Consider the following 22,525-nt stretch of genomic DNA (forward strand, 5'->3'; position numbering starts at 1 on the left):
TGGTCTTAAAAAAGTCATAAGAGAACTCTGTTGGTGTTTTTGACTCAAAGCACTTTTAGCACGTTCAGTTTTCTCATGGAACAGCGACAGATGCGGCTCAGTAGGGAAGCATACTGAAGACATACACAAACACACTTTAATACCAGAGGATTCTCCAGCACACACAAATATACTGCATTCAGTTCTGTTTGCTTTGTGTCTCTGTGAGTAAATTGTGCCTGCTACTTGTTATTCAGATGATACAGGTTATTCATCTTGAACTCTCTCTCTCTCTCTCTCTCTCTCTCTCTCTCTCTCTCTCTCTCTCTCTCTCTCGCTCTCTCTCACACACACACACACACACACACACACACACACACAAAGGGCAAAGCCCCTGGGCAAACAGACTGCAGTGGCAGCTGCAACTCAGCAGTCAAGTTTCCTCTTACTGAGATCATTTGCTCATGAACATACCCAGCCAATCATAAAACAGTACTGACTTATCTAGCCAATCACAGCACAGTGTCAGTCATCTCAGAAAAAAAAACAAACCCAAAACATTTAAGGTCCAGTAATGAATCAATTATCCTGCTATATATGTATTTCAAATTATTCTGCTCTGTGCTTAAAAGTGTTTAATATGTATTATATGTATTTCATTAATGGAAATGCCCCCAAAAACAAACAAACCCCAAAATCATGAGTAAATATTGGGGACAACAGAGATGGTTGTAACAAACGGATAGTTGTAACAAAGGGATGGTGGTAACAGCACCACGTTTACCAATAAGGGATAACCTAAGTTAGTAAGAGTCTTTATTGGCATAAAACACGAGTGTAAAGAAATGTCATTCACAGCAAGGCCCCAAAACATACATTTATAAATTTACATCGACGGCAGAATGGGCAGCGAGAAAATATATTACAGTCTGTCCATGTTGATATTTACAATATCAATCACAGTTTTAACATGTGACATTGAGCAGATACTGCAAGAAATGACAATGATCAAGACAGCATATTGTATCAGTCAAAAAGTATTCAGTTCACTGGCAGGAGGATCTGGTGTGTGCTTCATTGACTGGGGCAGCAGATTTCTATTTCTGCACTTCACTCCAAACAAGCCCATTGAACACCTGATTAGCGTGCAGGTTATCGTGTTAGACATAATCAGGTATTGGCTTTTAATACATTTATCAGTTGTTTTAATATCTGTGTTGCGTTTGTATGTACAGGAAGAGATACCTATAAATAAACTTTTCATTGCTTCTGAACACCTGTGCCAGGATCTCACTCGCACTGCGTTGTGAAGTGACATCTCCAGAGCTCTGCATTAATAAAAGGCCACAGGGTAACGCACTGGTTCCTGTCTCTTCTTTCCTGCATCAACGGACACGACAAGTGGTAGTAGTGCAGATTGAGTTACAGTTTACCCCAATAGTGGGGCAAGTTGTAACAATGTATTATATAACGCCATGTATTTTTCATCAATTAATGAAATAGTGATATCGCTGGAGAAGTTGAAAACATCGCTATTTCCAAAAGACAAATAAGGGTACCAGATGTGTAGGCGAAACACTGAATGATGCGTCACCTACATTTATCCTAGATAGCGAAAGCTGGGTGAAATCGATAAGTTTTATAGACGTCACCTCACTGATCACCCTCTTAAAGAGCAGACTGCAGTTCCAAAGTCTATAAGACGTGTATAGTGGACCCCATGAGAACACGCGCGTGTATTTCCCAAGGCCTGTGTTCAACAGGTAGTTCATTACTAGTCTTCTGAATGAATTGTAGATTTAAGCAGTTAATCAATAGACCATTAAAAAAGCTTTCTCGTTGTCTCCCAAGCTTCATTTTATATGTAAAAAAAACTTCAAATAACATTTGGGACAACGGAGACATACCTACTAAATGAAAGGGAATTACAATTTTGATTATTTATTTGTAAAATCAAAATGAATGATATTGAAAGAGCTGGAAGCTAACATTTTTCAAGGTTATGGGAGCATGCCTCTCTCTTCGAAGTATGGTGTCATTCAGTGAACTGTTTATCTGCTTAATATGTAGGCATGCGTGAAATTAATGATTTAACCGCAGAGTTCTATTAAACGCTTCACGCTAAATTATGCTACAATTCCGTCGTGTTTATCATCTGACACATAAGACGGCTAAATGCAGAAGGGGCGCAGATCCAGAAGGGGCGAGATCCAGAATTTGCATTAATGAATGCAAAAGCTGATCTGAACATGAAACATAGCCCAGTGCTGGAATGTGAGATCTTGGAACGTATTGTTTCATCAAATACGATTAAATAATACATAATCTGAGCAAGAATTCCCTCTAGCGGCACAGTTTTGGCATTGCAGTAAAACAGGCCCTTTGACGAAATATTTGTGTGTCTGTCTGTCTGTGTGGGGGACATATTTTATATCTTTGTTCCTCGGCACATGGGGAGCATTTACAGTGATTTAGGCGCCATGCATTATTACCTCTCAGTCACATCGCGAATCAATCTTTGTCAAATTAAAAGTAGCTCCTTCTACGTATATTTAAAATTCAAAACATACTATGCGGGAAAACATTCATAAATTATAAATTGATTAAAAACTCAAAATCAATTCACAAACCGTGAGAAGGAAAACTAAAATGACATTTTTTGACTTTTTTCACTGGCATTTAAGAAAACTAAAGGTAAATAAAGGTCTTTGGATAACTGTGAGCACCTCTATTTTTCACTTTTGTCTGTTTGTACAATTTACAGGTTGTTCTGCGCTGTCTTTTATTTTGACGGAAAGTCAAACGTGTTTTCCAGCCACTGTTTCTCTTTTCACTGAACTCCCAGCCACAGGCACTTTAAAAGTCATGTGACAGCTACACGGAATATACAAGCTTTGTTTTGTTCCACTGAAATGAATTAGAGTGTTTCTTTGCGCGATTCTTTCTAAAGCATGATTTCCCATTAATTTATTGGACCAAGTAGCATTTGTACAAAATGGATTCTCGCACTGCCGCTCTCATTACTGCGCTGTTTTGCGCATTCTCTGCTAGTGCCACTATGCACCTGGATAAAGGTAACTTGGCTAATCTAGCTAGCTAGCTACTATACAACACACACGGTAGCTCTCAAATGCAAATATATACTGTCTATTGACGTGTTCTTTGATTTAATTGATAGAGATGGAGTCGCTGGTAGATATTTCCCACCATATCCGGACTTCTTCTAATGGTACAAACGCTAGTGACCTGACTTATGGCTTCGTGTCCTGCGCAGTCTCGGTTCTGTTCTACGGGAGCAACTTTGTCCCAGTGAAGAAGATCGACACTGGTGATGGTAAGTCACGCAGCCTGGCATTAACAGCTGTGACTTTAGTCTTGTTTTTCTGTCTTCGTTAACGTGCCGACCTCCTCGAGTCACCATGCCGGTGTTTTACTTGTGTACCTAAAACTGCCAGAAATGGTGAGTTATACTTCCTAACGCGAGAATGTGTGTATTTCTTTATTACAGGAATGTTTTTCCAATGGGTCTTATGTGCCGCCGTGTGGACCGTGTCCCTTGTAGCCAACATAATCTTGAGGTCGCCAAAATTTTGGCCATTGGCCATGCTAGGGGGTGCTATTTGGGCCACAGGTACCTCTCGCGTTTACCGTGAAGCAGTGATTATGGAGTGATGTTACTTTATGAATGTGTTGAAACAAAACAAGTTGATGTTTGCAGAGTGTGTTAGTAATATTTTGTGTTCTGCAGTTCACTGTGTGTGTGTGTGTGTTTTACTCTGTAGGTAACATCACGGTGGTTCCGATAGTAAAGACTATTGGTCTCGGACTCGGCCTGTTGATATGGGCTTCTTTTAATCTTCTTATGGGTTGGGCTAGCTCACGGTAAGCTTAAGATGACAATGGCGTGTTCACACATTATATGGTTAAAATGTACATTAATGTTGGTTAGCGTGTTTTGTAATTTGCACTTAGCTTGCACAGCTGATGAAGGACCTCTGTCTGAAATGTCTTATTTCTGTGGGAACTTTGTGTACTTTTTACAATTTTGAATAGTTCTACATCTCTTACTACAGTACACTGCAGTTACTCACTTCAAATCTTATTTTCCAAGCAAATTAAGCATTCTTTGTGCACTACAGCCACACATTAATGCATACCCTAAGTTTCTCTTTTCAGATTTGGCTGGTTTGGTATTGAAGCTGAAACTGTTGCCCATCCAACACTCAACTACTGTGGAGCTGGTCTGTGTTTGTTCAGGTGACGTACACACACACACACACACACACACACACACACACACACACACACACACGTGTGATGTAATGATTTTAGATACTTGCCATTAACCTTTGAGTAACACAATCTCTTATTGTGTCCACACAGTGCAATTGTGTTTTTCTTTGTGAAGAGTGACGTTCAGAGACCAACCACATCTGAAGAAACACCTCTACTCATAGACAATGTAAGTGTCCTTTATTCCCTTTCTTTGCGGCCTCACCTTCATGTGTAGACATCCACCTGTTACTGGTTAGCAGGCCTGTAAATGGTGGTCAGGAAGTGTGGTATTCGCTGTGGTATTCGCTGTGGTATTCGCTGAGCTGTACTGGAGTGATATTCCCTGTGCGCTTTGTTTCAGAGTGTAAACACTTTGAATCGGCCCTCATCAGATAAATCCTGGGTGGACATGCTGTCACCACGCACCAAACGTGTTGTGTATGTATAAACACCACCATGAATTAACTGTGAACAAAGTTAGATTTTTTTTTTCTTTGAAAGCAGGATGTATCCATTAGCCAGATTACTTAAGTCGGAGCGCAAGATTAATTGTTTAATAGGCATGTGTATTCTTGTTTTTCTTCAGTTTTGGTTCTGACATTTATTGATTAACTGAGAAATCTCACTTTTTTTTTTTTTTTTTTTTTTTTTTTTTTTTCCTGCTGCGATGTTGCTGTCCATGTCGTAAAATGCTGTGTGTCCCATAATGATGCTTTGCAGTGGGTCGGTGCTTGCTGTAGGTGCGGGACTCCTTTATGGCTCCTCGTTCATCCCTGTGCTGTACATCAAAAATCACGCGGCCAATCAGGATACAAGATTCAGCGGGGCAAGTCAGTTTGGTAAGTCCTGACCACACTGCTGCTAACAAATGTTGCATCCAAATTCAGGGTATTGTAATCCAAATTATTTGTAACTTCTAAACAACTGTTTGGACAAACTAATTAAATTAGGTAAGATCTATTGATGTCAGAGACTCCACTTATTGTAAATGAGTGAGTGTGACTGACTGTGTGGGTGTGTGTGTGTGTTCTCAGATCTGGATTATGTCTTTGCTCAGTTCAGTGGGATCTTTCTCACAAGTACTGTGTATTTTGTCATCTATTGCACCTTCAAAAAGAATAAACCACAGGTGTTCTCTAAAGCTATACTTCCAGGTAAGACAGTTACATATTTGGTATTTGTGTGTGTGTAATTATATAATATGAGGGCAGTGGTTTGTGCTTGGGAGGTTGTTGGTTCGAGCCCTGCCGCTGCAGAGTTGCCACCATAAGGCCCCTGAGCAGGGCCCTTTACCCTCAGTTACTCCTCCCTAGCTTTGGGCTGCCTGGCAATATCCTAGCCCACACCCGTCGCTGGTGTCGATGACGTGGCAGTCAGCAGTGATGTTTTGTGTGTGTGTGTGTGCGCGCGCGTGCGCGCCGCTGCCCTGTGCAGGTTTTGTTTCTGGGGTGATGTGGGGTGTGGCCACATGCTGCTGGTTCCTGGCCAATCACTACCTCAGTGCAGTGGTCAGCTTTCCCATCATCACCACAGTGAGTGAAAGTTCATTGGACTAATCCTTACTCACATTAAAGCTGCAATTGGGAGTTTCTTTTAAATAAATGTACTTTTTTTTTTTTTTTTTTTTTTTTATAAAAATATTTAGAGCTAAATTTCAAAAGCTTTTAAGTGTTCAAGAAAACTATAAAATGTTTATATAGTAATTATGACTTCCCATAGGCTTCCATGGGGCATTTTTCAGTCCCAGAAATGAGTTGTTTACAACCATGAGCATAAGTGTAGTTTTGTGATATCAGCTCATTTAGTAAGTGTTTTAATAAATGTTTCTAGTTGCCCATATTCGCTTGACAGTTGATTGCTCTGGGGGGTTGTTCTATGTCATAGCACCAGGTCCCTTATCTGCAGGATCAACTTAGAAAACCATAATATTGTGACCTCATAAACAAACCTGTTATGATGACCATGAGGCAGTAATGCTCATGTGTGTGCTTTGTTTATTTAACAGGTTCCTGGTCTTATTGCTGCTATTTGGGGTGTTGTAGTTTTTAAGGAAGTGAAGGTGAGAGAGAGAGAGCAAAAAAAAAAAAAAAAAAAAAAAGATTTGACTATGTACTGATTTGACTGTGTCTTCCATCCTTTTCTATTCAGGGACTGCGGAATTACCTGGTTCTTGTTCTGGCCTTTTGCCTGGTGCTGACAGGGGCATTACTCACTGCGTTCTCCAAAGTGTAACTGCAGCTTCATCACAAGAGGGTGACATTCCAAAGCAAGACACAACAGAGTGACCAGTATCAGTCAGAATAATTTTTCTTTTAAGTCGTTTGGCAATGTTCACTGTTGGAAAAGTTAAAAGTCGTTTTCAAATATTGTCAAAAGTAGGAGAAAGAATTGCACAACATCAAGACTTTGAGAGAATTGGTTTAACTGAAGAATAATCATAGCAGGGATCAAGTAAAGTATATGAACTGGAAGGGAAATTACTCTCTTACAGGGCACTTTAATGAGTCACTGTATTACATTATGAATTTGTTACTGTGCTTGTGCCAATATTTTTGTTGTCAAAGTACTTTAATAATACTTAATTTACACTGTGGAATATATATATTTTTGTATCACAGCAAGATTGACCTTGTTTATGATGTGGTTTTCTAATTCTACCACTATAAGTAGTCTATTCATTCTAATTGAATCACCTTACTCGTCTAATTATGGTGTGTAATTATTGGGCCAGGGGGCAGGAGGAGTGGGCAAAAACCAGTGGCTGGTATGTAGAGAGATTGTACATTACCTGAAATGTGTGCAACTTTGGTGTGTGTGTGTGTTTTTTTTTTTTTTTTTTTTTTTTTTTTTGGGTTTGTTTGTTTTTTTTAATTTTTTATTATTAGGGGAATGAAGGCTCTGAGGTAGATGACTGGAGTAACTTCTGATTTTAATTTTTCATCAGGGAATTAAAGTTTCTAAAAGAAAGTGTGGTGGTTGTTATATTAAGATAAACAAAGGAACAGCAGTGTCCTCATTAACACATTTTCTAAATGCTTTCTTAATTATATTGAGGTACATTAGTGGACATGCTATCTAAAAAAAACCAAAAAAAACTTTGATCAACTCAGTGCCTCAAAGGTTCTTGTAATGTAACCTTACAATCATTGGCTTACTATGAAATAGCTGGCAAATCAATATTTAACTGTTTTTGGAGTTTGTACCAAAAGGAAGTCATTGTAACTTATGGGGGGGGGGAAGTATCCTTACAAAACAATCCTGTCATTGCAGCAAACTGAAACATCGCTATGACAGAGGAAGGAGTTTCTGTATTTTGACACTGGCCAAATTCTGGGGGAAAAAAAGAAATATGGCAATGCGTAGGCATATGAAATGCATAATAATTACATTCTGTTCTTGTTTCCAGTGTAGTCATATGTCTAGTGGGACAGTGTTTTCCCCATTACATTGGCCATACACTGGCAGGTAGTGCCACTGAATGCAACACTAACCACATCTGCAAGAACCCTTATCTGCAATTGCTAAATTAACTCTTAATGTCATTTTTGCAGTATGCTATAAAAATAAGGCCTCTCAAGTGAGCAATAAACATGTCACTGTGGACCTGTGGAGTCTGCCTAGTCCACATAGTGTGAACCTAGGAATACATAATCATCACTGAGTTCACTGGGAGTGAAAGGTTAGATTCCCCCTCTGATTTGACTCACTGCTCTCACTTCCTGGTTTTCACATGTAAGACTAAAGAGCATAAGCAGTCGCAGATAGAGCAGTCGCTAAGCGTGGTCACATCCTCATAGCTTGACATCAAAGCCGCCTATGGCTGTGACTCGTGACATGGATGTTCGAAGTGAGGGTGTTCATTACCAGAATATAGAGAAAGGGCCCAAGACTCCTCAACCTCATACAGGAGGAGATCACTACAGAGGTAAGAACACTTGCTAGGAGAAACTCGATGGGAGCAATACAAACACACGAAAAGCATGCTGGTGTGTGTTTATCATGTTTTAGGAGCACTAAGGCTGGCTGCAGGGTGCCTTGGTTTGATATGTATTCTTCAAGCAACTCTCAACATTGTCCTGAGGCTATACTGTAGGTTATTTTTCATTCTTGAGCTTATTTTTGCCCTTTTTTGTGTTTATTTTTGCAATTTATATTTTTCTGGTTGTTTATGTCCATCATGTTCTTTACTTTCCAGTTTCTTTTCAGGAAGGCAAAGATCTGATGCTTACAAGCTGCAACAATTACTCTATAAAGACAGACCAGTTACAGACCCAATACAACATCCTGACTATTGAAATAGACAAATTACAGACCAAGTACAACAACCTGGCCTTAGAGAAAGACCAGTTACAGACCGATTACATCAGTGAAGGTAGGGAAAAAGAGGAACTCCAGAAGAGGCTTTCTGAACTACGTAAGTAATTTAGAGGATTTATAGTTTTTAATTGTAAAGCAATTTCTGTATTCATTTTAAGTACCAGAAGCTTATGTTGGCAGATAGAATTTACTGATTCGTTGATATGCTTTTGTGTCATCGACATTGGAGAACCAGTGAAAAAAAATCTCGATGACCTCGCACAGGTGTATTGATTTTATTTTATTTATTTTTTGGCAAAAAAATCAAGGTTGACAAAATTACATTTTCAGTTGTCTTCTAGATATTATTCACAAATTTGACCTTGAAAGAAGTGCATTTCCCCCTTTTTTGTCAGCTGTTTCCATTCAACTGTGTGGAGCCAAACGAGAAAAGCAGCAAAAAATAAAAATAAACCTGGATAACCTGGACATGGAACATAGCATTAAGATCCAAATAATTTCCAAAGAAAACTAAACTTTGTACTTTTTAGCTCAAAAGCATATGAGTACAGAGCAAACACAAATTAGATTTATATCAATTCACTTCCAATACGTTTATTATTTATTCAGCTATACACATTTAACCAATATGCAAGCAAGCTAAATATGTGTACACTAATAAGTCATAATTAAGTTATTTCGTTGCAACAATTGTCTTAGTTTTTATTACCCATGTACGTGGATTTTTGTTGCTTCCGCTTTTGCTGTCCTTGGAATCGTTCGGCTTCACAAGGTATTATGAAGATCGTCGGTTTTGTGCCTAATATAAAAACAAGTGCATTGTCCAATTGTAATTAATAAAAGTCATGATTGGCTATCGGGGTTTAATAGCCTGGTGAGAAGTTAAGCCAGGTCCATCACATGGCTCTTAAAAAAACAACTAATTTGGACCCTTCAAGACCAATATAGGGGAGCTACATGAAATTCATTATTCACAGACAATTTGCTGATCATCAGCTTTGGTGAATTTGTGTGATGAAACTCCCAGGTGGTTGGAGTCTGTGTAAATTTGAATGTAATATTTTAACAGCCTGAGAAATGCTAGATTTGCAGTTAGGTAATCAAAACTGTTGTCAACTGATATCAGCAATGTTACAAGAACAACAACAATTATAATTATTTATAGTCAAATTCAGTTGGAATAATGTAATTTGTAAATGCCAGTTGGATTTGGAGATTTTATATATATATATATATATATATATATATATATATATATATATATATATATATATATATATACATATGCTAATGTAAGCTAGCAACTAGCTAGGCATCAATCAAGTTTAACCTCACCCCCAAAACCCTCCAAAAAACCTTCTAAGAACCTGCTAAGAACTTCCTGCTTGCTAAGAACTTCCTGTTAATGGTTTGAGAGTGCTGTCTAAATAATCAACCCCAAATTACCAAAACCCCAATTCTCAAATTGGTCCAGTGGCAGAGACGTTCACTGTGCCATGGTTTGTGCTTAAAGCTATCAAATAGCTATGGAGTGCTAACTGAAGTGTTAACTAAAACTTCTGAAGAACATGCCTCTTATCAAGAAAAATACTGGGGAAGATTAAGATTGGCTATGTAACTTGAAATGTTAACTTGGGTTGTGCTTAATTTACTTATGTGTGTGACCAGTAATATAAATAAATAATTTTATAAATACATTTTGGCTTCACTTTTCAATCATGGTTTTCTCATGCACAGTTGGCACTCTTACTCTACGGGTAGCCACACTCTCTTTGCCGTCTGGAACTCAGTGAGCTGTGATATAACTTACAGACCATGAATATGCATCGTTATGCATATTTTATGTAGCTCTGACATAGAAGTATGCAGATAATTGTAACTAGCTACAAGGTTAAAAAAATTGATCAAGACGAAAAAATATTCTGCAATGCCTTTAATTTACTCAAATGGACAGGTGAAAACATTAATCAGCCAGGATGGAAGTACTACACCTCCAGCATGTATTACATCTCTACTGAAGAGAAGAGCTGGAGTGAGAGCAGACAGGACTGCAGAGAGAGAGGAGCAGACCTGGTGACCATAAACAGCAAAGACGAACAGGTGAGTGAGAGAGAGAACACATCACATCGGGGGGGGGGGGCTATTAATTTCTGATCTACCAATTCTTACACTTGAACAGGCATTTGTTGAAATGTTGAGAAGAAATAAGAGTGCTTGGATTGGTCTGACTGACAGAGACTCAGAGGGGGTGTGGAAATGGGTGGACGGTATGGAACTGACCACTGAGTAAGAGACCACTTAAATGAAGTCAGGTCATAATGCATTTATTGACATCTGATCCCAGCCTGCCTGGCTGGATGAGGTCATTCTGACTCTTTCTTTGTTTTCAAAGGTACTGGTTGCCATGGGAGCCCAATAATTATTTGGGAAATGAGGACTGTGTTATAGTTGGCTATCAGCCTGAAGAGACAAGACCCATAAATGATCCTTTAGACACATGGAATGATTATGTGTGTTCTGAACGCTTTGTTTCTATATGCAAGAAGGGAATCTCCATCTGAGTTATTCTGAATTTAATGTATTCATTAAACATAGCATAAACATACTGCCAGCACATTTGGTGGGTAATTTATTACAAGATTTATTAATTTATTAGTGAGATGCTTCTCTTGCAGTACCTTCCATGTGATTCTCAGTTTAAGGTTCTCAAACCTCAAATGTTTTTCTTTCAGTTTAATCTAATTACAATCATGCTACATTGAAATACTGTATTTTTTCTTTTAATTCTCATTTCAAGGTTCAAGTTCATCATAGTTTGATGGACACAGGCTGGAGGCTGCAAATGTGATAGTTTTGATGGAGTTCATGGTATTGAAGAGTGGGGGTTAACTCTTTCGATGGTTAAGTCTGAAAGAAGGTAGTAAGAGCTGATTATATTCGCTTTAACTAAGCCCTTCCTTTATATAAGCATAGCACAGCATCAGAACAACAGTACCAAGGATCATGTCCCTCACAGGTTATCATGTAACATTTTCTACTCCAAATTGACATTTTATTTTATTCTAAAATTGATCAATACTGTGATTGGTCTTAGAAGTTTATCATGCGGTTTATCACACCAATCAACACAGCGTGTCATGATGACGGCTCCACACCACCTGTAGAAGCCCACTACTATGCCACACTGTTCCTCTGGCTGTCCACGTTCACTGGGGTGATATGATGGAGTGGACATTTCAATCACATTTACCTAAACTAGCTTCTGTCATTTTGTGTTAATATATGCCTTTGCTAAGACAAAGCATGAGTGATCCAGAGACAGAACTCTGTTAGTATGTGAGCAGTGCAGAGTGGAGCAAGGAGTTGGCCTGGAGTGAGGAGCAGGTTTTCATACAAGTGGAGCATTGGTGTCTTCTCTTGGTCTCAGCTCTCACCCGTACTGCTCCAGTGTAAAACGTGACAAGGGCCCATTGTTGTAGCCTGCTGTTGGATTTGCTTTGGTTCATTAAAACATGAACATTACCGTTTTCTTAAAGTGTTTTTTAAAATCTAAATGTTTAAGTAAACACTAAGAAACATTTATTCTGGATTGAGCAGGGAGGGTGGAGGATTAGAATTGGACACGGAGTGAAGAGAAGAATTTATCACTCTACTCTGCTCACATTAAACATGCGAGCAAGGTGAAATTATCATTAGTTTGGATCTGAGCACTGCTTTTTAAAATGTTCCTCTCTGCAGTTTATGACCACTACATCTGCTCCTGTGTTTTTGAAGTCCTGTCTTTCTTCTCTGTACAGTGGTTGCATCTATAGGCATGCTGTATCTATATTCCATATACAGTCAAGGGAAGCACTATAAGCATACACACAGAGGACCATTATCAAAGTGAAATTTTTTAGCCCATCTGTAGCAGCACCTTTCAGTGCTGTTAGGACATATGAAGTACTAAAGAGCCACATACTGGGATCTGTGTCTTGTGTATTTATTCCATAGAAATGTCAGTGGCCTTATGTTCTGTCAGTTCTTTATTCTTAAGCATCTTCTAGCATACTAAATTAAATATCTTTATGTAACAAGGGCTGATGAAGCGAGTGTCTTTCAGGAACCAATTAGTGTATTAATTGTTACATGAATAGAATTCAGATCCAAGAAATTCAGATTCAAACACTTACATCAGCTTTTAAGGTTGAAATAACCTTCTATGAGTTAAGATCACTACTTTGTCACAATTCACAATGTATTTGGAAAGTGAAGGCATATGGGGTAATGGCATGTAATTTCAGAGAATATGAGCTTACCCACACTAGGAAATTTCCAGAAGCATTCCCCCTCACTAATTGATGTGACCATCATAATTGATGAACTGGTCTCTTCTCTCTATAGTCAGGTGGTTGTAACTGGTCTGTAATTGGTCTCTTTCCACAGTGAACTTAATCCACAGCAGTGTGATGGCAGCCAGCAGAACACACAGCAGCCAGTCTGGAGCATCTGCACCCTAAGGACTTGTGTATCTAGAAAGGAATACATTTATTAATAAATTTGAATGCATCAATTGCTCAGAACTGATAAAGAGCAGTAGTGCAGGAATCTGCATAATGTAATAAAAATGTTATGAGTAATGAGAAAGTTGCTCTGGCTAACAGCATCTGCAAAATGCCAAATGTAAATAAACACAAGTTCAAAATGAACTTTAGCTCATCTAACAGCAGCCAAATGATGTTTTACTGCTATATTTCCAGTGAGTTACAGGAACTCAATCTTCGTGTTACACAGCTCGTTAAATAAAGATTCAGTCCTACAGTCTTGTGCGAGAACCATGTGGCCCATATAACTGCAGCCTATCCAATAAGGCAAGACTGGCTAGTTCCATAGTGTGGAACAAACTGCATGTCTTGCCTCACTTACCCTCTTGCATTGGAGCTTGGGGTCAATTGCAACACTAAAGATGCCAAAATGCAGTTCAGATTCTGCTTTGTGAGATCAGGAAGTGTCGCATAATGTGGTCACAGGTAGATCACAAAAGCAAACCATAGCAACTGTACCGCTGGTCCTATCGCACAGACAAAGCACTCTGGGGAGCCTTTTACAGATTACAGATGCTGCAGAATGTTTATGGTAATGTGGACTACATTGAGGAGTGGCACAGAGGAGAGCGAGTGGAGATGATGGTGGATATCTATGAGAGTGGAGACAACATTAGACACCATGAGACCAACATCGAGGCTGAGGACACCAACACAAAAGGGAACCCACACATTTACTGCACAGGTCATTACAAATTCCTTTATGTTAATTTCTGAAACATACTTTAGTTCCTGCAAAAGAGATTCTCACTGTCATCATGTTCTTATGGTCTGTGGCATTTCATCTGTTTTGGATGCTATTGTAGAACTATACTAGAATGGGGAAAACACTTTCACCATTATACTGTAGAGAACTATAACATGAGTGGTAAGGAGGCAGATGCAACACAAGGGAGCGCAAACACAAGAACCACCAAAACCAAACAGGACTAGGCTGAGACACCAACAGGAACAGAATGGGCAAGGTGCAGAACAGGGAGAGGAGCACAATGAGGAACAGAAGACAACAGAAGTGGACAGAGAAACCAGGGCAACAGGAGCAGACAGAACAAGAACCAGAAGCAGCAACCAAGACAAAAACCAAAAGGAACAGGAGCCAAAATAGAAGTAGCAGCAGGAGCAGAACCAACAGAAACTGACTGGGAACGAGAAGAGTGCTGCGAGGAAGGACTAGAATTACAAAAATGTAAAACCGACCAGGCCAGGAACAAAAACAGACACAGACAGGCACAGAAACAGACAAGGCATACAGGGACTAGGAGACAGGCCGAGGTGGGAAGGGCAGGGAACATGAAGACTAAATAAGGAGGCAGCTCTGTGGACACAGAAGAGACTGGCAAAATGGCAGTGGCAACCTTTTGAGGTACAGGAGAACTTTGAGGAGCTGGGAACAGGAATCAGACGGGCAACGTCTCACGCCGGGAACAGGATGGCGTCAGACAGGACTTGCAGGCATCAAGAACATCGAGATGGTTGGGGAGTTACCAGATGTAGGTGCTGAAAATCTGGCTCTAACCAAAAAAACCTCCAAAGTTTGCATATCTAGATCAGACTGAATAGCTTGCTGGATAGCCACTGGTGGAATAATCCTGGAGGAACACAGATACAGAACCTTTTGGGCAGTTCTCAGAGTGCACACGGGCTATAGGGAGCTCGCATTTATGCTTGAGCACCAACCGAGTACCTAGAAACGGGTTATGTGAGCATTCACTCCGCCTACTCACCTCTTGCACTGCAAGCCGCTCCCCCCTGCAGCATTGGTCAAGACAGGTAGACTCTTGGCGCTTACCTGGATCTCGCCATCGTCAAAATACATAGAATCCTGTTTTTTCCAGGAACGACGAGATGCCCATGTATCCGCAGCGCTAGGAGATTCGCCGTCTCTGGTTTGGTGGTGCCGGGATGTAACGAACTCACTGTGTGGAAACAGCGGAACAACCGCTTCCCAGAGTCTTGCGCTCTCGCTGCATCCTTCTTAGGCTGCTCATTCGGTAACGGTGAGAAGTAAGGAGGCAGACGCATATGCAGAGTAGAACGAGATTTAAGGGCAAATCCAAAATCAGAGTCGTTAGGGTAGTCCAGGGTCATAGAGCCAACACATATTTCGGGGATACATTATAAATAAACTAAGGGCTAGGATAAACGAAGGCTAATAATGATAAACCAAAAACACACAAAGGCAAACAGAAAGCAGGCTATAACAGAAACTAAGAAGAACGTACGGAAGTAAGGAAAAACAAAACAGCTACAATCAAACAGGCCAACGGACAGAGAGGCTTTGAAACAAAGACGGGCTTACAGACATCCAATATAGTCAAACATTCAGCATATTCCACACAAACGCACGAAATGAACAACAGAAACATAGAGCATCAGACATGGTTTAAATACATGAACTTAACAAGGTAGAAACGAGGGACAGGTGTGAGCAATCAAACAAGGGGCGGAGAAAACGAAACTACGGCATGGAAATAAAATACACAAGACAAGGAAAACATGGAACCTGGAAGATGGGAGGGACTAACCGTGGCAAAGACACATTCAGTAAACCCCTGCTTTTAAGTATAAGCAATTTTTAGTTTCCCAATCACATTCAGTGTTTCATAAATAAATACATAAATAACAACCAAACAAACATGTCTAATGTATATTTTTGATAAATTAGAAAATTAATGATAGAGAGGATGTTCATTGTGATAGATAAGGTTATGTTGTTTAAATTAATATGATCACTATTAATGATTAAAGCATATGTGCATTACCCCTAGAAAGTCTCACTTCAGGGAGCAGATGCTTCAGACTGGCTGCAGTGTGTCTGGGGCTGCTGTGTGTTCTCCTGCTGGCTGCCATCACTGTATTGTGGGTCAAATTCACTGTAGAGAGAGACCAGCTACAGACCAGTAACAACAACCTGACTGTAGAGAGAGACCAGTTACAGAAGGAGAGAGAAAGTCTCTTGATTAGGCTTTTGGAATTGGGTGAGTGATTATTGGAAGTATTCAGTTCTGGCTTAACTGAAAATTGACTAGTTATGAATGGCTTCCAAACTACTTTATGAACAGAGAGAGACATTACCATGCCAGGATGGTATTACTTCAACTTGAGTATTTACTACATCTCTACTGGAAGGAAAAACTGGAGTGAGAGCAGACAGGACTGCAGAGAGAGAGGAGCAGACCTGGTGATCATAAACAGCAGCGAGGAACAGGTGAGGGAGAAAAACACAAAAAACAAACGAAAAAAAAAAAAAAAGTTAAGACTCCAGTGCTCAATGTTCAAAGCCTTCCTTCCCTACATGGGTTAGCATAGCTTACAGAACAGGTTATAGCTTAATGCTAAAGTCCTCAAGAACTTACCAAAATGTCCCTCTCAATTTCTTCTAGACTTTGTTTCAAGATGTTTTTTCATCAAAGAGAACCTTGTTCAATTTTGTGCAAATGACTAAGTGTTTATGTATGCAGAGTGTGTATGTGCGCTGGGTTGCTTGGAACATGTAACAGTTACTGCACTTCAACAGGATTTTGTGGTGATGCTAACAAGAAATATAAAAGCTTGGACTGGTCTGACTGACCCAAGCAAAACGAAAACCTGGAAATGGGTGGATGGCACTGCGCTGCTCACTGGGTAGGAGATCACTGACCTGTTTTCTGCTCACGATGCAGTTACTGACTCTTGCGCTTCATTATTCTGAGAAATGGTGGAAACTCTGATTCTCTATTTCAGTTACTGGCAATCTGGAGAGCCCAATGGACAAAATGAGCACTGTGTCATATATAACTATGGGTTTGATAGCAAGAACATCTGGGCTGATTATCCCTGTGATAACAAATTTGCTTGGATATGTGAGAGGAAAATTTTTCATTGAGTCTTTATGACAAGAAACAGTGGCAAATGACAGTGATAAAGTATATATTTTTCTGTGTCTGCTGATTGTTCTTGTGGAAGGGGAGAGTATAGGTGAGACTTGGATTAGCCTTTGCTTTTTTTCATGGAAATAACCAATATGATGAAGCTGGATTTATGACTGATGTACAGTAATCTTAAATTTGTTTTATTTTTTTCTACCCTTGGAATCAAGATTCAAAATCTAAAAACAGGCTCCTCTTATCCAGTGGTGTCCTAAACAAGACTAATTTGGAATATCCACATTTGTAATATATGTACAAAGACTCTCTGTCTATTTGATGCTTCCTGTTTACAGTACCAGTCAATGGTTTGGACACACCAACTCTTTTTTAATTTTTACTATTTTCTACATTAAAAAAACAAATATTGACTATCTTAGATTTTAGATTCTTTAAAGTAATGGTCCTATACTTTGATGACAGCTTTACATATTCTTGGTGTTCATATTCTCACATATACAGAGCTCTTGTAGGGTGAGGAACTAAAGTTCTGAAAGAAAACTATTTGCTGAGGGTGCATCTAAAATTTTGTGTGTTTTGAAAATGAATTAATATATACTCTACCACCTTTCTCAAATTATATTTGTCTGAGAAATAATCTTAAGCAATTTAGTCTGATTTGTGTATACATTTTTAAAGTACAATCAATCAAATGTTGTATTAATTAGCCTGGCTAATGGGATTTAGCTGTCTTCACATGTATCATTTATGACATTGAACTCAGAGCTTTGAAGGTTAACAACAATAAGCCGAATATGAAAAATTCTCAAGTTAAACGAAACTTGTGGTCTTAACCACAAGCTTCTCCTTGTCTTTGACGTTGTACTGCCCAAAAGGAAAGGCCCGCCTCTTCCTGTATCAGAGGCGGAACACTCAATAAGTTAAAGAGAACTAGGCAGACCAGCATTTAAAACTGATACCCTTCAGACACTGTAGAACTGGTCCTTTTATCAGAGGTGAAACAAGCAACACAGAAGATGATGAGATGAGCAAGCCTATTAATATAAATGCCGCAGCTACTGCAGACAGCATGTTTGACTCAGAGGACAACAAGTATATATATGAAGACATGAGCCATTCGGGCAGAATCAACAGGCCTCCTGCTATCTCTGGTGCAGTATACCTTCACACATACACTACAGAAGCACAGTGAGTTTAGTGTACAACAGTGCAAGGCTTATGATTTTAAATAATATACTCATTCTCAGGGTAACTCATTCAAAATTATTTTTACAATTTTTACCACACGTATTGTCACAAAGGAGCTTTTCAGAAATAATTTATACAGACAGCCCAGGTCTAGAGTAATGAGCAAACCAACTCATGCACCAGTAACATACACACTGCCCATTAAAAATCTTAGGACATCTTACATTTTTTTGTCTGCTTTTCATTGTTACTAATCAGATTTATGTTCATTAAAGTGTTCTCCATGCTATAAAGATGCCTACATTTTTATTTTTCCAAACTACTGTTAAAAAGTAATTTTATGTGCTTTTTGACATTATTCTAAATCTAGTGCATTGTATGTTGTTCCTTGAACTTAGCATTTTTTGCATTTGTAAACATTTGCAGGACACTTTGAAACACTCTGTGTACCGCGTGCATGCGCGCACACACACACACACACACACACACACACACACAAACACACACACACACACACACACACACACACACACACACACACACACACACACACACACACACACACACACACACACAGACAGACAGACACACGCATACAGACAAAAACATACACACACACCTTGAACAGCTCACAGCACTTGCATTACCTTCTGAGCTACTGACAATTTAAACCTGTCAAATTAAACCAAATTAAACCTGTCACATTTTTTGCCATTAATGTGCACTGTTCTCTAGATTCAGGAACTGATACTGCAGGGAGCAGATGCCCCAGACTGGCTGCAGTGTGTCTTGGGCTGCTGTGTGTTCTCCTGCTGGCTGCCATCATAGTTCTGGGTGGATGGTTCACTGCAGAGAGAGACCAGTTACAAAGCAACTATAATGCACTGCAAAAAGAGAAAGATGAATGTGATCTGGGTAGGTTAACATTTCTCAAGTGCAGGGATGTATGTGATCCTGCATGGACACTTAAGAGCAGGTCTTTCTGTATGATGTACAGCTGGAAAAACACAGGGATGGAGGTGCTTCAGCTCCAGCATGTATTACATCTCTACTGTGAAGAAGAGCTGGAGTGAGAGCAGACAGGACTGCAGAGTGAGAGGAGCAGACATGGTGATCATAGACAGCAGAGAGGAACAGGTGAGAGAGAGAGAGAGAGAGAGAGAGAGAGAGAGAGAGAGAGAGAGAGAGAGAGAGAGAGAGAGATTGGCATTATTATTGGTATTACAAATAATCCCTCCACAGGACTTCACTGAGATGTTGAGAGGAGATTCAAGAACTTGGATTGGTCTGAGTGACGAAGACACAGAAGGGGTGTGGAAATGGGTGGATGGCACAGTACTGACCACTGGGTAAGAGACCACTGACTGAACTGAGCTTTGACCCAATAAACCACACATTCCCTTGTAGCTGACACAGAAACAGGAAGTAGAACATATTATACAAAGACTTTTACAAGAACCTTTACACAACAAAGCTATGACTACTAACTAAAATTTTGCTTTGCAATAATCACTCAACTCAGTAGCTACTATGAAAGCCATGGCTGTTACATGAGGAGTTTTCTGTGCCCCAGCCTTGTGAACTCTCATAAATGGATTTGCCTTAAAAATAAAGGCGATTTTAATTTTTAAAGACAGTATGTAAGAATTCCTTAGTGCAAAGTTAACTAATTAGACATTAGAATAGAGAAGCTTCAAGTTATTGCTGTTGTGCATGCTGATCTGCACAGATCAGTTACCTTCAGTCGTTGCTTTGAGTCCTTGAACTAAACTGGAAACTACGTGAATTATCATTTTACAGCAGTATGTCAACAGCTGCTATATATAACTAACAATTCAGTTTTAGATTCACTTACTGAATCTGAATGTGGGTTTGGGAAAAAAACAAAACAACAACAACCACTGATCATGAAGATGAGGCACCGGCTATGTGGAAATGACAATTGATGTGATTTGTGCTCTTTTAGGTACTGGGAGCCTGGAAAGCCCAATAGCAATGGATGGGTTGAGCAGAATTGTGCTGTAACTGGGTCTGCTGCTGGGAAAGGATGGAATGACAAAAATTGCCAAGAATCACACTTCTGGATTTGTGAGAAGCAAATACTGTCCTGATATTAGGAAAACAGTATAATCACTGAAGGGACACAGAAACACTTCAACACATTAATTAAAAGATCAATATATCAGCAGATATATCGGCAGGTGCCATTTGAGTGACATTATATATATTATTTTTTCATGTTTCAGTATTTCACATTATTTCAAAATTATATTTCTGTGATCATGTCACAAAGAGTTTGATTGGCACACAGCTAAGTCATATTGATGTTTAGCTTATTTAAAGCAGATTACTATTTTGTTTTTCCTATAATTATTGTACAAATAATTACGTGCATTGTTACTGGAGTGTAAATTGATGATTACAGTGCAATAGTTAGAGATCCTTACACAGTTTACTTCACACTAATATTTTTTGTGAATAGTTCTGCTGCTCTCTAGTGCCCCTCCCAAAGTTTTTTCCCATAGTCCATACCATTCAAATATTTCAGATATGTTGTCTCCTTAGTGTAAGTGAAATTTTAAAATTCATTAATATAAGCTTATAAGTCCCATGGTTTGAGTGGGAATGAATGAAAAATAATGAATGAATGAATGATTTAATGAATGAATTAGCCAAATAAGGTTAATCAGTTTAGTTTAAAATATGTATAGCTTGTGAATACTGTTAATCAGTCTTATTTTTCATATTTTAATGCTGCAAATTCTCCCCCATGTGATGGTAGAGGAAACAGTCTGATCTGGATCATTTGGATCTTGTAGTATTTGATGTCTGGAATTTAAAACAGTTATAATGAACATGTCTCAATAGCTAGAAACATTGAGCATTGTCAAAGATATGGCAACATAGAAGCTATTTTAAATTGAGGGCCATGTAATTTATCATGGCCCACAGAGCTAGCCTGTATTTAGGCCTATAGTTTCATAGTCTAATATTAGATACAGTGTTGATGCCTGAGATACAGATTTGATGAAATACTGTCTATGTAGACAGCTTACTTTATTACAGCAGTTACTCAATATTAAAACTAATACAGAGAGGAACAGAATAAGTAAAACTGAATGATATACCACATAAGTAATTAATAGTTATGGCTTGGTCTGGTCATTATCAGCTGAGCTCATGTTTGAGATGCACACACCCACACACACAAGATCTTAATATCAGCATCTAATGACATGGTACTGATTTGGCTATGATTTGACCAAAGGCTTATCATTCATGATTTATGAGTTGACCAACAATTGATGAACAGTGTTGCCCTGTTGGGGTAATTCACTGCAGACCTCTGAAGACCTGCACATTCTCTTTCAACAGTTGTGCTTGATCCAAGCTGTGATGAGTCTCTATCCTATACAAAAAAACCCAAAACTCATATTTTTATATACTTGTCAGTATGTTAAGAAAAACATAAATAGATAAAAAATATAAATAAAAAACACAATAGTAACTTTTCTCATATCAGTCTTGCTTATGTTTTATTGAACTTATTATTTTAAATGCTTATGAGATGATAAGTTTAAACTATTTTGTGAAAAACATGATAGATTTCTTGATACATGGGACTTTTAATTAATTTCAATTAAAAGTTAATTCATTGATTCAGTCTCAACTGGAAGAAGTAAGTTGATAGTAACTCGTGACCATCTACTCAATGTCTAAAATACCACCAGTATACCCACAAACTTAACAACTAATGTAATGTTTATTAAGTAGCCATTAATCATATACTGGATAATGCATTGAGCTATTAAGGTAATAGAGAGAGAGAAAAAAAAAAACTGATAAGACAAATGAGAATAAATGAATGAGAATCAAATATAACCTATAGGTGTCATGATACATCCCCTCCTCCCAAACGCCTGCGCATGTGTGTGTGTGTGTGTGTGTGTGTGTTTCATCAGTATGGCCATGCCCTCTCTGTGTTCCACATCTGATCCTCGTTGTGTGTCTGTTGCATGTATCTACTGCTTACATGCTACTATTGTTGGTGTTTGACCCCCTTGGCCTGTGTGCTAAGTATTCCATGTTGTATGTTTAAATAAACGTATGTTTCAGTTTTGTGAGTCTCGTCCCTGCATTCTGCTCAGCCTCCTTGTTACAATAGGATTAACTAGAAGACTTGTATATAGGACATTTAATCACTAGCACTATAGTATGTATGTTGGACCGAGCAGTAGGGAAACAACAAAACAAACAAAATTAAAAACAACCTATTACTATTAATTAACTATACTTTCTCTGAAAAGGGTCCTGATC

General features: G+C 38.9%; 2 protein-coding genes across 3 annotated transcripts; both read left to right on the forward strand.

Annotated features, from left to right (window-relative positions):
- The first annotated feature begins 2,818 nt into the window (after positions 1 to 2,818).
- tmem144a (transmembrane protein 144a) lies at positions 2,819 to 7,221 on the forward strand. Of its 2 annotated transcripts, XM_027029394.2 has the most exons (12): positions 2,819 to 3,053; positions 3,158 to 3,313; positions 3,488 to 3,610; positions 3,762 to 3,861; positions 4,156 to 4,236; positions 4,363 to 4,441; positions 4,616 to 4,692; positions 4,975 to 5,093; positions 5,289 to 5,408; positions 5,689 to 5,786; positions 6,260 to 6,313; positions 6,403 to 7,221. In XM_027029394.2, exons 1-12 carry the CDS (start codon positions 2,975 to 2,977, stop codon positions 6,484 to 6,486), a joined length of 1,170 nt encoding a protein of 389 aa, XP_026885195.2. In that variant the 5' UTR covers positions 2,819 to 2,974; the 3' UTR covers positions 6,487 to 7,221. The 2 variants fall into 2 exon arrangements, with proteins under 2 accessions (XP_026885195.2, XP_026885196.2); XM_027029395.2 differs by lacking the exon at positions 3,488 to 3,610.
- Positions 7,222 to 8,016: 795 nt separating this feature from the next.
- On the forward strand, positions 8,017 to 22,288 carry LOC113589644. Its single transcript, XM_035530048.1, has 17 exons — positions 8,017 to 8,179; positions 8,263 to 8,343; positions 8,450 to 8,668; positions 10,526 to 10,671; positions 10,751 to 10,857; positions 10,964 to 11,129; positions 11,666 to 11,785; positions 13,605 to 13,839; positions 15,923 to 16,132; positions 16,217 to 16,362; positions 16,672 to 16,778; positions 16,878 to 17,010; positions 17,955 to 18,171; positions 18,944 to 19,123; positions 19,206 to 19,345; positions 19,451 to 19,557; positions 20,175 to 22,288. Exons 1-17 carry the CDS (start codon positions 8,071 to 8,073, stop codon positions 20,317 to 20,319), a joined length of 2,568 nt encoding a protein of 855 aa, XP_035385941.1. The 5' UTR covers positions 8,017 to 8,070; the 3' UTR covers positions 20,320 to 22,288.
- The last annotated feature ends 237 nt before the right edge of the window (positions 22,289 to 22,525 follow it).

The sequence above is a fragment of the Electrophorus electricus genome, chromosome 9, assembly GCF_013358815.1.
Source record: "Electrophorus electricus isolate fEleEle1 chromosome 9, fEleEle1.pri, whole genome shotgun sequence".
Lineage (NCBI taxonomy): Eukaryota > Metazoa > Chordata > Actinopteri > Gymnotiformes > Gymnotidae > Electrophorus > Electrophorus electricus.